At 33.8% G+C, this 17,452-nt stretch overlaps 1 protein-coding gene across 25 annotated transcripts in view; it reads left to right on the plus strand.

The window, feature by feature from the left end:
• PARD3 (par-3 family cell polarity regulator) overlaps positions 1-17,452 on the plus strand; it is a 730,632-nt gene that overhangs the window by 462,170 nt on the left and 251,010 nt on the right. For all 25 annotated transcript variants that reach the window (XM_056800896.1, XM_007504759.3, XM_007504751.3 and 22 more), the window contains 2 exons: positions 893-1,063; positions 9,425-9,575. In XM_056800896.1, coding sequence (XP_056656874.1) covers positions 893-1,063; positions 9,425-9,575 — 322 coding nt within the window. The remainder of the gene's footprint in view (positions 1-892; positions 1,064-9,424; positions 9,576-17,452) is intronic.

Consider the following 17,452-nt stretch of genomic DNA (forward strand, 5'->3'; position numbering starts at 1 on the left):
AACATGATAAATATATAAGAGCTTAGTATATTCTTAAATAAATAGCAAATAACTTAATTGTTGATTCATTGAGTGGTTAATGATTCTATTAGAAGAGCTAAGTAGCTCATATTTATATACAATGTACAATAAATACATAACAAATACACATGGGGAAAGATAGGGTACTGATTTCATACATCTTAAGGGTTTGCATGAGATTTGAAAAGTTTTGATGTGACTTGGTCAGTATCAAATTCAGGTTAGATTAACTCTTGTTAACTTGAACTCAAATTATCATGTTGTCACTTCTGCTAATATCTATGTTAACTATATTTTCTGAACCAAAAATCCATGACACTTTCTGGGAAAGATATTCCTTTTATAGGTAAAATCTGGGAAAAATTGAACTTTTCTGGAATTTGAAAATGTGAAAAATCCTGAAAGTATGATGGCTACATAAGACCACATATGACTATTTAGTTCTCTGGCAAGCAGAGCACCAGTATCACGAACCCTTTCTTCACAGAAAAATGTTCAAGCCCCCATTTGAAAAGATTATGCTGTTCCAGATTAAAATATTAGCCAGCCTCAAATATTTCCCTCTATAGGGCCCTCTGGCAGCCAGAAAATAATCATATTGTGTTCTTTGAATTAGTATGCTATTTGGATAAACAGATTATGCTAATGATTTGATTTACCAATGTATAAATGATTGGAATAGACAAAATCTTCAGTGATTGCTTAGATGTTATTATATATGAATTCAAGTGAACATAGTCTATTAGGATTTTAAAAAGTGTTTTTGTTTTCTTACTGAAAAGAAACTTCTTTTTCATAACATTGTTTAACTCTTATAAATGCAAGTACTTGCTTGTTTAAGGGTCTTACTATTATCTTTTTTCCTTCCCAGGATGGAAGGCTTCGAGTGAATGATCAACTGATTGCAGTAAATGGAGAATCCCTGTTGGGCAAGACAAACCAAGATGCCATGGAAACATTAAGAAGGTCCATGTCTACTGAGGGAAACAAGAGAGGGATGATTCAACTCATTGTAGCAAGGCGAATAAACAAATGCAATGAGGTAAAAAGAAAAAAAAAGGGAACATTTCATTGAACCATTTGATATCCAATATTTCTATTAGGCTAACATTCTGTAATGACTCTTTGTTAGGGGATTTAATTATATTTAGAAAATATATCTTCTGACCTCGTATCTGGAAAAATCAATTCCAGAATCATTTGAATGTAGTTTTTGTCATTTCAATTCCCATGTTGAAGTCATTTTAAAAAGGACTCCATTATTCCAGTTAGAGGGTTTTTATGGCTGGATTTTCACCTTCATTTTCTTGAAATTTGTAGAATTCTGGGCTCTTTCTTTTCTACATATACATTGATGCTTAAACGCATTATTTTTAATGGGGAAAAGGAAGAATTTTTGTTTACGTTTAGCTGTTTTAACCTTTTTGCACAGTGCTCTTCTAGGCACAGAGGAAAGAGTGCCTTCTTAGGTACTTGCCCTTTTCAGGATCCTCTTCTTCAGCAAAGTCCACTCTTAATTGGAAAGTAAAATTATAGTGAGGAGTAGAAGTCTGCCTTTCCCTTTCTGCTACCTATTCAGACAAGGGAACTGAGAAGCCCCTCAGGCACTGAATTTTCCCTTCCTTGGAATTGGCTCCATTTTGAATTTCACTGCTGTGGGTGTCCACAATGGCTGTCATATTTTTCCTCTATTTGTGCTTCAAATAGCGGAATTATGAATATGGGTTTATGAACATGAAGAAAAAAGTTGAGAAGCATTGATTCTTTCTCAGGTTTAAAAATGGATAAAATGTGCCCAGTTCATCCTTGTGTAGCCTTATGTTAGCTTTCTCAGCTACACAGAAGTGGAAAATCTCTTGTTTAACTAAGGATATAAATGAATAATATGAATTATACATTTAGATAAAACTTCAACAAATATTTAACAATATTTTAAAATTTTGAATAAACTACAAGATTAATGATGACATATTTAATGGTTTTAATGTAGAAGTGGATACCCAGGATCAAGATTTCCATTGATGAGAAATGCAGGTCAAAATTCATGAATGATATGACAAAGCCTTTTATGCTATTCATAGTATTTATGTTATTTTGAAATAACTGACCTTGAAGTTAGAATGTCATGGGTTCACATCCTGGTAATGAAATATACTGACTAAGTTGCCTTGGGAAAAAAATCATTTAATCCCTCAATGCTCCAGGCAACTCTCTAAGACTTTACACTGCAGAGAAAATGCTAAACCAAAATGGTAGAAGGATTTGATCTGGACATTCCTTGTACTGGGGAAACCCTAGCCCCAGTCCCTATACCATTTTTTCTGTCTAGAAAATAAATGTAAGATGTGTTACATAGGGCACCTTTTAATCTCATAAAAATGGCAGATTGATTGTCTTTATAGCTTAGAAGTGACATTGGACATTAGGGATCTATTCTCAAGCCATGTTTAGTTAAATCACCTTCTAATTAATAACAAGAAACAAAGTAAATACCAGATGAGAAGACACATTATGTAATTGCAATAGCTAAATTTATACTATTTTAAAAGGTTGTCCACTTTGAAAAATGGGAATGCAGTGGATAAAGTAATATTGGATCATTAGTTAGCTAGATCATAGTTGATAGTGGTGGCCCTAAAATCAACAAGATCTGGTTTAAATCCAACTGTAGACACTGATTTTGTAGCCTGAATAAGTCACTTAGCCCTTCTCTGCCTTAGTTTTCTCATCTCTGATAAGGGGAATCAGAATAGAACCTAGCTCCCAGGGTTTTTGTGAGGATAAAATGAGATGATATTGGCAGAGATTATCAAACCTGTAAGTAAATATCACATACTATTTATTTGAATGTATACCTTTAGTACACATGCTCTATAGTTAACAAAATAAAAAAAATACAAAAAAAGTACTTGAGCAACTCATTCATCCAGTAAACATTTATCCTTCTTACAAAGTGAATAGGAAAGACATGGCAGCCAAAGGTAACACTGGTTTAGAACATGAGCTCATTTAAGAAACAGTAAGAATAAGGAAGGTGGAAGAACATAGTTTCATTGGCAATATCACCTCTCCAAACAGTAACAATATTTGGGGATAAATCAAGCTTACAGTGAATCTGATATAAATCTTAGATTGTTTATAGTATCTGGTATAACTAATCCAAATCTATATATCCTTAATGAAAATACATAAAGGGAAAATTCAGTTTTGTGCAAATGATTTTCTATGATATACTGCCTTTTTAAAACTATCAATTGACAGGTATAGAAAAACATGATCTTGCTCTGTTTTTTCTTTTTAATTTAAAAAAATGCATTTGATTTAGTAATTTCAATAATGATATAAATGTAGTCCTGAAGTCTTTCCTCAAACAAGATGTTCAACCCATATGTTGAAGTGATACACTGATGACTGACACATCCACAGAGGTAACTTGGCTTAGTGTTCTGAGAAAGACTGACATCAAGTAAAACTTTAAGCAAAAAAGACATCTGCTCACCTATTGTGTTCTCCAGGGCCATGCAATCTAAAATTGCATCAGATTATCCATTCACTTTTTCCATATTTTGATTATTGGCCACTCACATGATGATTTTTATATATTTCTCTTTTCTGGTGTTTGATTGAATTACCTTCATATACTGGGTACAGAAGTCATCTCCAGGTACCTCTGGGGCTTATCTTCTATAGGTTTCCATATATATATATATATATATTTTTTTTTTCCATCTTGTTGTCCATGCCTGAAAAAAATGCACCTATTTCAGGGGTCATGTTTAGTTACATTTCTCAGTGGATGTTAATTTACCTTTATCAACTATGCTTTTGAAAAATAGCCAGAGGTGACTGAAATTATTTAAACACTTTTAAAGTCAAAGTTTTTCATGCTATCTAAAACAGAAAGGATAATTTGACGTGTCATCAACAGTCCTGATTAGTTAGTTAGAAAAGATGTTACTCATAAAGTTTCCTGTCTTGACTCATTGCCTACAGGAGGTATACTTTGAGTTGTTTTTGTAGCAGTGCCTAGTAGGAGCTCAAAAAATGTGTTGATTTAACTTAATTTACAAGTAGATTATCCCCTTTCTTTCACCTCATCCTCTTCTATTACATGTCACCAGTTACCTTTTGGACACTTGGAACTAGGGATATGAAAGGCAGAAGTCTAAAGATACATTGTGGGAAGATGGGGGAATAAGGCATGAAGATTCTTCACCTTCCTACTATCCCCAGTAGCAACCAAAAATAACACCACAGAATCAGTGCTAAAAGCTGAAAACAGACAAGAGTCTGGAATGAAGTTGAACAACCAAGGACAACTGGGGAGGGAGGTTTCTGACTTCCTTGGACTTGATCCCACTACTTCAAGCCCTTGGGGCAGGAACAGAGCAAACAACTTGGAATCAACAAGACTGCCCCTCAGGTTAGGATCTGAAACCATCACTTTGTTTCCTGAGATCAGGAGTTTACATCTGGGAGGATGTGAAGTTGTCAGGTGGAGCGTCCTAGGAATAGCTGTATTGATGGTGATCTTTTCTCAGAAGACTACCCCTTGCTGACAGTTGGTGATTGAAGGAGTAGATAAAGCACAATCCATAAATGCTACAACTTAAGGGCAGGACATCAAACCTCACTGCTAACAAGTGAGGGACTTTGGAGTCCTGAGAATGAGGTTTGGATACCTGCTCTGTCCCAGGTCACAGTCATGGAAGTGGAAGAGGGAGGAAGGATTTTGTACTGGTGAAGTGTAGTTGCTGAGAGATTGGGCCCCTGTCAACTGTGATCACTCCCGGTAGAATGGGATCCCTGGTTGTTGCTGTGATGGCCTTTTTACTTTCAGTTGCTGTGTTAGAATCGTCCACAGGCTCTGATTGGACATGAGATCAGTCAAGGATTGGGTCTTGAACAGGGAGAGAGATTACTTCTGACTCTGGACTATAAATATTGAAATAACTAAATAAGACCCAGGAAAAAACAACCCTTCCAAATCCTGAAACTTGAGGAAATCTACACCAGTACCTTAAGAGCCCTGGTAGTTCAGCAAAAAAAGCAATAATTAAGTGTATTCGCCTGGCTGCTAAACTAAGAAAAGAAAAGAGAAAAAGATCAACCAAAGGAGAAAGAACCAACCTCTTAATAGCTACTATGGGTACAGAGAAGTCCTTGGTGCAAACTCAGGGGACAATAAAGTAAAAACACCTACTTCCAAAGTAGCAAAGAAATAAAATAAATCACTACAAGCTCAAAAAGAGCTTTTGGAAAAGCTTTAAGAAGACTCAAAACCCAAATGAGAAAAGTTGAGCAGTGCAAGAAAATAAAATTATGAAAGAAAGATCACCCAAATGGAAAACGTGATCCAGAAACTCTAGAAAGAAAATAAACTATTAAGAATTAGAATTAGACAAGGGGAAGCAAATAAATTCCTGAGACAACAAATAAGAAATAAGAAAGCAAAATCAAAAGAATGAAATAGAATAGAATATGCAATATCTTATCACAAGAGCAAATGACTTAAAAATAGATCAAGTAGAGACAATATAAGAATAGTTAGACTCCTGGAACATTATGATAAAAAACAAACAGACAAATACCACGCTCCAAAAAAATCAAGAAAAAACTTCCCAGAAATTCTAGAATCAGATGGTAAAATAGAAATTGAAAGAATCCACCAATCACCCTGAAGTAACACAAAGATGAAAATGTACAGGAACATCATTGCTACAATATGTAACTCCCAGATTGAGGGGGAAAAACCCCTACAAGAATTAAGAACAAAATAATTTAAATACTGGACACCTTGAACTGGATATCTTATAGGTATTTCAAACTCAGTATGTCTGCTTGTCTTTCCTTCCCTATTCTCCTTACATATAAACTTCCTTATATTTCTGATTCATAGACAGACCTGGAGGATATCTCTATTGTAGGATTTCATTAAGATTGAGAAGTGTTCTACAAGAGTATCAATGGATGGGGATGTTTTTTTTAACCCAGAATTTAAAAACAAGTGTTGGCATAAAGCATTTCATAGAATCATTAATACGAATTGTCATTTTCCATTAAAAAGCAAAATATATCATTTCCTCATGGAGGAAAAAAATTGACTACTCTAGTGAGAAGCAAAGTATCTTGCATAGTCTCCTTACAGGTCAATATTAATATGAAATAGTTCTGTTTGAGATTTTAGTTCTGACTCTTTTTATTTAATGGTTTATTTCTGTAACTTAAAGACTAGCTGGACTCTAAAAGTCCCTTCTCCTTTTGGCTATAAATTTTTTAAAAAGGAGAGAAAAGATTCTTTCTAAAACCTGAATCTGCTGCATCTACAAAGGAGATAAGATGATTTAGAGAAAATGATGGCAATCCTTTATCTCTTAGCAAGGATTTGTGTTTACAGTAGTTATGTTTTTCTCTCTTAGTAAAGTTTAATAACAAATTTAATGAAACCACCTAGAAAAGGACTATAATAACCATGGAGAAAATAAGTGCTTGATTGCTTTTAGAGCATTTTCTCAATTTTCCTGACTTTGTTTTTACTTTGGCATTTGCTCCAACTTGATGTCTCTTCTTTTTAACTCAAATTTTCTTTAAACAAGATTCATCAAAAGGTTTAAAACAAAGCTGTGTTCCCCTCCACCAATTTTTCTTGGAAATTAAAAGATAATTGTATCTTTTGTTAAATATTTATTCTGTTGACTATTGATGTCTTCATTTAAATCTACCTTTTGAGATGCTAATTAGAAATGATGGGGGAAGGAGGCTTTTCTGTGAAAATGTTAAAGTAGAGGATTCACTTTTCAAAGTGTATCAATTAGACTAGGGCAATAGTTTCTCTGAAATGCAGACAGTGGATGCTACTTTTTTTTTCTTCTGTCTTTTTCATCATGGTTTTCTGAAATAAGGAAACCTTGCTATCAACCTAAAGAAAGTATCACATTGCTGAGTTACAAGGTGCACTGGGGTAATGTATTTGTTTAACAAACTTGAGTCTCTGCTGCTGTCTCCTGGGAAAGTAAATCTTTGTATCACACAGTACTGCTAATCTCCTTAATGTATGCACACATTTGCAATACATGGGAGTAGTTGTTCTTTAGGGTCCTGGGAATGTTGGTTTCATAAATTGTTTTCATTTCTTCATGGAATCTTGGAACTTAACAGTAAAATTCTCCCTAGGTTTTTTTTTTTTATTTCTTTATATCAGAAGAATTGAATATTGTTTAATTTACTTTTCAGCAAAGCTGCCACTTGTAATCTGCAATTAAAAAAACCTAATAAAACAAATCCTCTTTTTACAATTTAAACCTTATTGAGTCTAATTCACTTGCACTGCAAGTTTATTATTCTCCTGCAGCTTGACGTGCCTCCAATTGTAATTGTGTTGACCCTTCAGTGCAGTAAATCTCCCCAGTGCTTATCAAACTGGGAGAGATAAGTCTACAATTCGGAACTTCATTAAATATCTCATTTATATTAAACAGACGATAGCTTCTAACAGAAATAATCATTTTTACTGACTATGCAACCTCTCTCAATTGTGTCCTCATCTGCTTGGAATGCCATGAATCCTCCCTCCTCCAAGGTCTGGCAATAAGCCAGCCTCAAAATGTCATAAGATGTTAGTCCATTGGGGTGGCTTCAAAGATCCTGTTGTGAGTATTGCATTTAGGAGTACTTTGTTACCTCCTGGAGGAGTTTTAAAAGGCTTTAATAGCCTGAATTCTGTTGACATGCTAGAACCACAAATTGTATGAATTATAAGAGGCAGCTGTTTAAACGAACATGTAGCATGTTATTGTAGTTCACCGTAGTGCCAATTGACTCTTCTCCCTCAAATTTAGAATATTCTCTAAATCAGAGAAGTCTTGATATAGTAAATGGCCCTTCAATTCCTGTATTTTACTTGCAATAGTGCACTGAAGTTTGCCCCTTGTTTTCACATGCCATTTCTTCTTAGATTCTTCACATCAACCCTGTGAAGTAGATAGATTGTATGCCTTGAACCTCATTTTACAAATAAGAACATGAGGCTGAGTGGGTTCCCAAGATTCCCAGACTCACATGGAAAAATATGTTGTTTTACTTGGGACACTAATTCACATCTTCTGAATGCAAGGCTAATGTTTTTCTCCCTATACCAGGCTGCCTCTCTTTCCTTCTAAGTATTTAACTGACCTCCAAAAAATTAACTTAAGAATAAGATGAGGGGCTGTATGATGCTGGGTTGCTGGAAAGAATATCTTAGGATCTGTGTACACTAATTTTTCAGTAGGTGTCTTCAGAGTCTTTTTTGCTGCCAACAAACCAAAACGAAAAAATCTAGTAAGATCTTTGGTTACATTAAGAGCAGAATTATATCCCAAAGAATGGTCTCAATTTGCATTTGCTTTAGTAATAAGCTGCTTGCTCTCACTGTAAAAGGGGTTATGTGTACTGATTCACACCTTAAATATTCATGAAATAGCATTTAATCTGAATGACACCTATACTAAACTAGAGTTGGTATAGTTTTTCACACTTCCTGTATTCACCAAATTGTATTTAATCTGAATGTCACCCACACTAAACTAGAGAAATGCATGTTTATGTTATTGTTGTGATAAGCCAACTTGTGGGATAGTTTTCAAAAATTATCCCGTAGAAATATCCAATTTTTGGTCTATGTAGCATTAAGCCAGAATACTCATACTTTTAAGGGTTAATTTCTCTCTCTCTCTCTCTCTCTCTCTCTCTCTCTCTCTCTCTCTCTCCTCTCTCTCTCTCTCTCTCTCTCTCTCTCATATCCTTACATTCCACCTTATAATCAATATTATGTATTGGTTCCAAGGCAGAAGAGTGGCAAGGGTTAGACAATTGGAGTTAAGTGACTTGCCCAAGATGCCACCATTAGGAAGTAGGAAGTATTTGGGTCCAGATCTGATCCTAGGACCTTCTATCCATTGAACTACCTAACTAGTTGCCTCCAAGACAGTCCCTTCGAGAAATCTGAACTAAATTAAGATGAGACCAGTTAATTGTTTGAAGAAAGAAGCTTACAAGAGATTATTTCATTGTTTCCTTGTGTCTCCAGTGATTAATTAAATGAAGAAATAAGCTTCAATACAAGATGAAAATAAACCTTATTATTATCTATGTATTTAAATATAAAATTAAAACCATGTATATAGATATCATCCATATGTTCATATATACTTCTACCAGTGCTGAAGTCTGACAAGTCTTCACAGGAGCAACAATGTTAAGTGGCATACAGCTAGTTGTATCATTCCAAATTATAGTGGTCCAGAGTGACAAATTTGAATTCATTTGGTAACCAGCCAAGTACAAACCTTGGATCAGTTACGGTGGTTCTCCCCTCCCCAAATGCTGATAAATGAATCTTTAATTCTCTTCTCTTTCTATGTAGGTGAAGTCACCTGGGAGCCCCTCGGGGCCAGAACTGCCTATTGAAACTGTGCTGGATGACAGAGAAAGAAGAATTTCCCACTCACTCTACAGTGGAATTGAGAGTCTTGATGAATCTCCCACAAGAAATGCTGCCCTCAGTAGAATAATGGGTGAGTCATAGAAAACTCTTATTTACCACAATTTAATTTTTTGCCCTTTCATCTTTGTTTTTGTTCCCTAAAGGTTTGTTAATAGAAAACTCAGAAGACACATATGTAACAGGAGAGAAGTAGTTGCTGTTTTTTTAAGTAATGCCCACCTTTCTAACTATGATTGAAAACTGAGGTTCCCTGTAAGCATTTAAGAAAAGCTAATGTGAAGAAAGCAAATCAATAAATTGATTTTGTTAAGTGAGTTTTAAATCCCCAACTAGGTGAGGAAAAATGATGGGATGATTTTAAAATATTTTCCAGCAAGTGAAGTGTTCTTAATCGGTTTGAAATGGCTAAAGAAGCATTGTTAAAAATAAAAATTCAGCAGACAATGCCAGGAAGGATTGATAACTTGTATTGGTACATTTTAAAGTTATCCCAAAGAGGGACGATATAGTTTAATAATAATTGTCATCAGGTTTGTGCTTAACAGGGATTTTTTAAAAAAATTTCATTGTATTTGTATTTTTTTTTTCTTCATGACACTAGTTTTCAAATTGTACACCTAATTTTCTGCATCCTTTGTTTGGATTCAGCACCATACTGTCTGTGTGGCCCCCAGTGGGTAATGAGGTTATTAGCACTTCCTCTGCAGCAATTCAGTTTCTCACTAACAGATCCAGTTAATATAGACTTGTCTTGCCATCAGAGTGGTTGGATTTACTGAGTTGCTCATCATGGGATTAGCTTGTGAGAGTTTTCAGATTTAAAACACATGAAACTGTTTGATTAAAATAGTACCTGATAGAAACCACTTTTATTGTGGAATGTTTTGCAAACTATAATCTAAAGAATATCTTTTAAGCTCAACTCTTTCAGTTCATACACATAGAATTTGAGGATTTTTGATGGAATTTGGTGAAAACAAGGATGAATTTCATTTATTCTGTAGACACTTATTTAGTGCCTACCATGTCCAAAGGCCCTCTTGGGGGCACATGGAAATGAATACATTTTAGTCCTTGCTCTCTAGGAGCTTATAGTCTTACAAGAGAGATACGACATGGACACAAATAATTATACTACCTTTTACCATGGATTTCCCTTAGGAATCCTTTTTGCATCTGAGGCTCCAAAGTCCCCATTTTCTTATCACTTAACAAATATAATGCCATTCTCTGTCTCTGTTGTTCCTTGACAAATAGTTTCTTCTTTTGCCTTTTGAAATGGTGCTGTACAAGGAGGTTTTTAAAATTTTTAATAGTTTTCTGTCCTTTCACTAGTATTGGATTTTTATACTGACTTGATATTGATGGGAATGAAAATTATTCATGTTAAAACCATTTTAGTTTGAAGGAAGATCTGCCCCTGAACAACAAAGAGAGAGAGAGAAAGAGAGAGAGAGTGAGAGAGAGAGAGAGAGAGAGAGAGAGAGAGAGAGAGAGAGAGAGAGAATGTCTGTGTGTCTGTGTATACAAAGTGATATACTGTAATTTCCCCTTTATTATAGGAACATAGGATTTGCCATACTGGATCAGGCCATTGGTCCATCAGTTCCGGTAATCTGCATCCTGCTTCCAATCCCTGATGCTTCAGAGGAAGGCGAAAAATAAAACCCAATTAATTCTTCTAGTGGCATTTTGCAATGCTGTACATAGGGTTTGGGGATTCCTTCCTTTTCCTCATGGGCTATTGCCCAGACTTTATTAGTTGTGACTTCATTGGTCCTTTTTCATTTTGTCCAGTACTTAATGTTCCTATCCCTGACTCTTATGTCTGTAATGAACTTTTCTAAAAATTCAGATATTTTCTATAGCAATAAGTCCTCCTACCTATATTTGTACTGAGTAATAATGTATGCTACCCTTTGTTTCTTTAAATAAGTTGACAGTAAAATTCCACCCTTTTTCTCGTAGGTTGAAGAAATGTTTATGTTTTCATATTCAGTAAAACTGGCATTAAGAAGTTTTGATATTTTCTAAGCTCAGTTTCGTAAAAGAGCATTTTACATTAAAGATTAGAAGTATATTTTGCTTTAAAATGTTTATATTTTGTTATTACCTTTTTTTTTTTGGAAATGTGGAGTTATTTCAGTCTTTTGTCCATGCCAATGCTAAGTCTCAGATGCTTTATAATGCCTTTGCCACTAAAGTGCACAGTGGTTACCATAACCTCTACTGGAAACATTAGAGTAGAACAATACCTTATTTTATAATATAATATATAAGCAGGAATTACAAACCATGAAACTATGAAAACAAAGAAAGCCAATGTCTGAATAGAATTTTTAAATGTTCCTCCTCCCTAGACAGCACTATTACTTTTTGGTTCTTACTAAAGATTGTTTCATTCATTGCAGTATATCCTAGGTGCCAAACACTGTCTCTGTTGCATGCCAGGCACTTCATAATTACTTGTTGGTTGAATGGAACTCTTGGAAATTATTCAGCAGCTAGATCTTACTTGGACAATGGTTCTGTCCTGCTCTTTGTAGAACAGTTACCTGTAGGAGTCATAGTGGTGCTATTTTTTTGTAGCTATATCTCAATTGCATTACATTTAAAAGTCCCAATCACAAGTTTCATCAGTTTAAGAGAGATTGGGAAATCTTTTCTTATTGAGGATTTTCCATGGCTTGTCATTTGATAATAACCTAAAATTTCTCAAAAGAAGAACATACTTCTATAAACAAACTACCAGTTTCTCCAAATGTATACCTAAACAAATATGTAACTATGGAAAGAACTAGAGAACATAGGATTAGGGTTATAAAACTGGAACTGGCTTTAGAAATCATTTAGCCCTTTACCTTCATTTTATAGCTGAGGAACAAAGAAGTTAGCTAACTTCCCCAATCTCTTCTAATTTAGATGTAGATAAAAATTGGTCATTCTTGAGGCAAATCACACTTATTATTAACAATAATCCTTCTTTTTGCCAATGCTGCCTAGGAAGACAAGACTACTCTTGTTGTTTAGTAAATAATATCCAAAAGTGTCTGGATGGGAAAGTAGTTCTCTATGATCTTTTCCATTTTTTATGAAAACATGTAACTTGTATATATTTTAGGACCACTGCCATAGCTTTCTTAAATAGTGTTTAGTATCCTAGCCAAAAAACTATATAACATTTAGAGCTTTAATGGACTTTAGAGGTCACTTAATATAATTCTTTATTTCATAGACGAGCAAATTCAGGTCCAGAGAAGCCAAATGACCTCATTCTCTCAGGTTGAGCCTGGAATAAGTAACAAAATCAGGATCCAAATACAAAATCTTGGCTTCTTAATCCAGGGATATTTCCACAAGTTTTCTCAAGAAAAGTCATAATTAGCATTCCAATCATAGTAGCTCTATCCATCTCACTTTAGGTTAATAATTGCTAATACAGTGTTGATCTCTTCTAAAATGGATACAAATGTAATCTGAATTGGTAGCCAGAAAAATAAGAAAGAAAAAATGTTTTATTTTTGATGTATACAAGCATTAGTAAGCAATAGGTGATTCAGTTGCATGAACCATAAATCAAGCTTTGGATGATTAGAGCAGTTTATACTAACTAACAATTCTCTAAGGTCCAGTAAGCTACAGAATCCTGGAATTTTGGTAACATTTATTTCAAAAATGACTTTCTGTTCAACACAAAAAAATTGTAATGTTCAATTAATAATTCATTTTGTTAGTAACTACAAATATACAATTATGGTGAATTTGAAAAGTAATTTTCTTCTATATATTTTCATATGGTAAATGATGGAAATATAAAAGGAGATTAATGTTCTTATTTGCTTTTTGAGTGTGATTAAAAATCAAAGACCACTTAAGAGATATTGTTAAGTTTTTAGTTTAGCTTTTATTATGTATAATATTGTTTTCTATGTAAATTATTTACAGTGAATAAACATTTAGGAGAACATAATTTTGTAATTCTTTATTTCACTTGTACTTCAAATGAAATTGGTGAACTATAATCTAAAAATCTGTGGGTTTTATGATGATTAATATTTTTGTGAGATATTCATCATTTAAAAAGCACCTAAGACAACTGTTGGTAGATTCCATTCCAACAACAAAATTTAACTTAGAAAAGGACTTCATTATTTCACAAATTTTTATTTTCCCATAATTTTACTTTAACTATATTGCTTTTTCTTTGTATTTTGTGCTAGCACTTCTGTTTGCTTAAATCTGTTGTTATAAAAAGTACTGGAAAAAAACCAACAACTCCATTTCAACAGTAAGGCGAACTAGGGTGATGAGCTGAAACCATTACATTAATCATTCAATAAATATCAAATATTTCTTATGTGCCTTCTATTCATAAGACACCAAGGATAGATATACAAAAAAGGAAACAATTTCTACGTATAACAGTTATATTTTTGAAGAGGAAAAAAGTTTCTGTATATATTTGTATATATATGTAGTTTTACATATAGAATAAATACAAAAGGAATAAATTCAATAAAGACCAAGTATTTATATAAATATGATATAGGTTGGAAGGAAGAGGAAAGGTTTTTTTCCCAGGAGATAGTACTTTTATTGCATCTCAAAGGAAGAGAAGGTCTCTTTGAATCAACATTCAACAGAGTCTTCCAAGAGTGAGGAATGTAATTGTAGAGGTAGGAAAGAGATGGAATGACCTGTATGTGAAGAAAGAAAGAGTTTTTGATTGTTTCACATGGTATGAGAGGGAGAATAATTTCCAATATAGTTCAAATATTAGGTTGTATCTAGATTGTTTGGGACTAAATATAGCAGATTATATTTGATCTTATAGTAAAAAGGAAGCCACTGGATTTGTCTCAGTAGAAGAATCACAAAATTATATAATTATTTCGTCCCTTATGAAAAATTAGTGTGTTTTAAGAGAGAGACAGAGACAGAGAGATTTGAGGCAGCGACTATAATTAGAAGGCTAATACAATTATATGAAAATAAGGTAAGAAACCTGAGATAATGTTAAGATTGTAAAAGTGGGAAACTGCAAAGAGGGTAATGCCTTTGACAGAAATAGGGAAGATTTTTTTTTAAGAGGAACAGATTTAGGAAGAAAGATAATGAGTTCTGTTTTCAATGTATTTTGTTTAAATGTCTTGAAGACATTGAGTATGAAATGTTCAATAGACTATTATTGATAGAGTACCAAAACTCAAGGGAATTATGACTAGATTTATTGTATCATCTGCTTAGAGATCATTGTTCAACCCCTGGGATCTAATTTTAATGATGTTTTCAAGAGGTAGCATGGAACAAGGTAATCTCGGTCCTGTGAAGTTTTAATAAAAATAGATTATTAGATAAACTGTTTATAATTGCTTTCATTTTAATACTATGCATTTTTTATGTATTTAAAAGCATTATTTGGAGATGAGCATTACAGTCTTGCCCATATTGCCAAGGAGGGGTGGGGGGAGAGACAGACAGACAGACAGAGACAGATACAGAGACAGACAGAGAACCTTCTTACTGTCTTCCCAAGCCCTGTTCTGTACTTATTTTCAGAGAGAGAGAGAGAGAGAGAGAGAGAGAGAGAGAGAGACAAAAAGAGAGAGAAAGAGAGAGAGAGAGTGAGTGTAGGCAAGATCCTTTATAATGAAGGCTGGCATGGGCTAGACTGGTTTTACAGTTTGTTGTTTGGCTTCTCAGGCACTTTCCCCATGATTAAGCCTTAAAAAAAAAGTTGAGTTGCAGACCATGATGGGTATAGTGAACTAGCAAAGGTGACTGAATAGTAGTGGTCACACAGGTATTAAGTGAACCAGGAAAGAAATAGTGTCACAAATTCTAACAAGTGAAAAAGTATTCAGGGGAAGAGAATAGTCATCAGTGTCAAATGAAGCTGATAAATTGAGAATGATTAATACTGAGTAAAGCCCTTAACACCTGTCATTTCAGAGATCATTGATGATTTTGTTGAGAATAGGTACTATTGAATATTGAAGTAAAAATCCAGATTGTAATTAGTCCCAAAAATGAGTAAAATGAGAAGTAGAGACAATGAATTTAGATAATTATTCAAGAGGTTGATTGAGAAAGAGAGGAGAGAGATGGAACAATAGCTTGAATGAAAACTTCTAGAGAAGGTTTTTTTTTAAGGATAAGTGCAATTTTGGCATGTTTGAAGGCAGCCAGAAATATTCATGAGGAAGATGATGAATATTTGAAAGGAAGCTGAAGAGATGTATTCTAATGGAGAGGATGGGAGAAATTAGGATTAAAAGCGCAAGAAATAAGAAAGAAGTAAAAAGTGCAAACTGATTTTAAGATGATGAAAGTAGAGGAGCTTGCATCCAGTGACTTCAGTATTCTCATAAAGTAATAGGCATTTATTTTAAAGTAAGAGGGAATCAGGGAGCTTTAAAATGACTACCTTGCTCAGTTGATAACATCAATTTGTAATGTATATTACACATATAGATTATATGCTTTGTAAGAATTGGTTGAAAGAATTGGTTGTCTAGTTTGGAGAAGTGATAGGGATATGTTTGCTTATTCAGATATGTTAAGTGTTTATCATATAGTTTGCTTGATGCTTGTGCAGAATTAAGCACAAAGATTGATGTTACTGTTATAGTCTAAAAGGGTCACCTTTTTATGTTTCAATATAGTCTTATATTGCTTCAACAGTCTTATAAAGGAACCAATTGCCTGTTCATTAATTGAGCTCCTAGCACAAAAAAAGTATTAAAGCATTCAAGTTCTCTGAGAGATAAAACCATTCATTTCTATAGATATTCTTATTTCCAAAGTACCTTCTTACTGTCTTCCCAAGCCCTTGTTCTGTACTTATTTTCAAAACAGAAGACTAGAGATTTTTTTTTCTCCCACTCCTGTTGAAAATGTTGGTTAATTAAGTTTGTTTGAATGGAGGATGGGTCCAGATTAGTAACTAGCTAGAATGATCATATATAACATACATCAACATACCAACCTTTTTTATTGCATACTGACATTGCACTCATCTTGGAATCAAAACAATTGAGTTCACTTGTCTTGACATTTATTTGCTTTGTGATCAGTAACAAGTATCTTAACTCTGAACATTGGAGTTTCCATATTCATAAAATCTGGACGATAATGCTTAGGCTACCCATCTCCTAGGTTTACTTGGAGGAAAGATTTTTATAAACCTTTCAGTGTAATTGATGAATGGATAGGGACTGTATTAAAAAAAATCATTGGTACATAGGACTCAAAAGTGGGGAAATTAATATACCAGTACAGATTAATGTCTTCTCAAAGTGTCCCTAACAGGTGTGAGGCTCATAGCCTAATGTGGTACCAGCCAATTTAAAATGTAATTGGAAAATTAAAAAAATAGAACAGAAAATGTTAATTTGTATTTTCTAAGTCCATATGGGACCCACAGGGATTTGTAGCCTGAGACATTTTAAGATTCACTGACTTGCTTATGGTCACACTGTGTGTATGTATCAGTTTGAGCTAATAAATGTGAATTTTTAATGTTCAAAAGAAAAGAATGGGTGAGAGTGATTTTTCTGATGTCATCTTTAATTTTACTAGAAAAATGTGTTATGAAATGTCAGCATGTTTTTTTCTTCCTGTTAGTCAATATAAGTTGGTACCACTCAAAGATATTTATTTCATCGTCCTCAGCACTCATGGTAAATGCTTATTCCTTTTTTTTTTGAGCTCTTATTTTCCCAATTATATAAAATCACAATTTTCCACATGTTTCTTTAAGTTACAAAGTTCAAATTGTTTCCTCCCTTTTCCCTCTCTCCTCTTAGAAATGGTAAGCAATTTGTCTGTGTTTTACATGTATCATCAGCCAAAACATGTTTCCAAATTGTTCATTGTTGCAAGAGAATATTCACATAAATCCAACATGCCCCAAATAAAAACACAAGTAAACCAAAGCCTAAAATA

Source organism: Monodelphis domestica, chromosome 5 (assembly GCF_027887165.1).
Source record: "Monodelphis domestica isolate mMonDom1 chromosome 5, mMonDom1.pri, whole genome shotgun sequence".
In the NCBI taxonomy this organism is placed as follows: Eukaryota; Metazoa; Chordata; class Mammalia; order Didelphimorphia; family Didelphidae; genus Monodelphis; species Monodelphis domestica.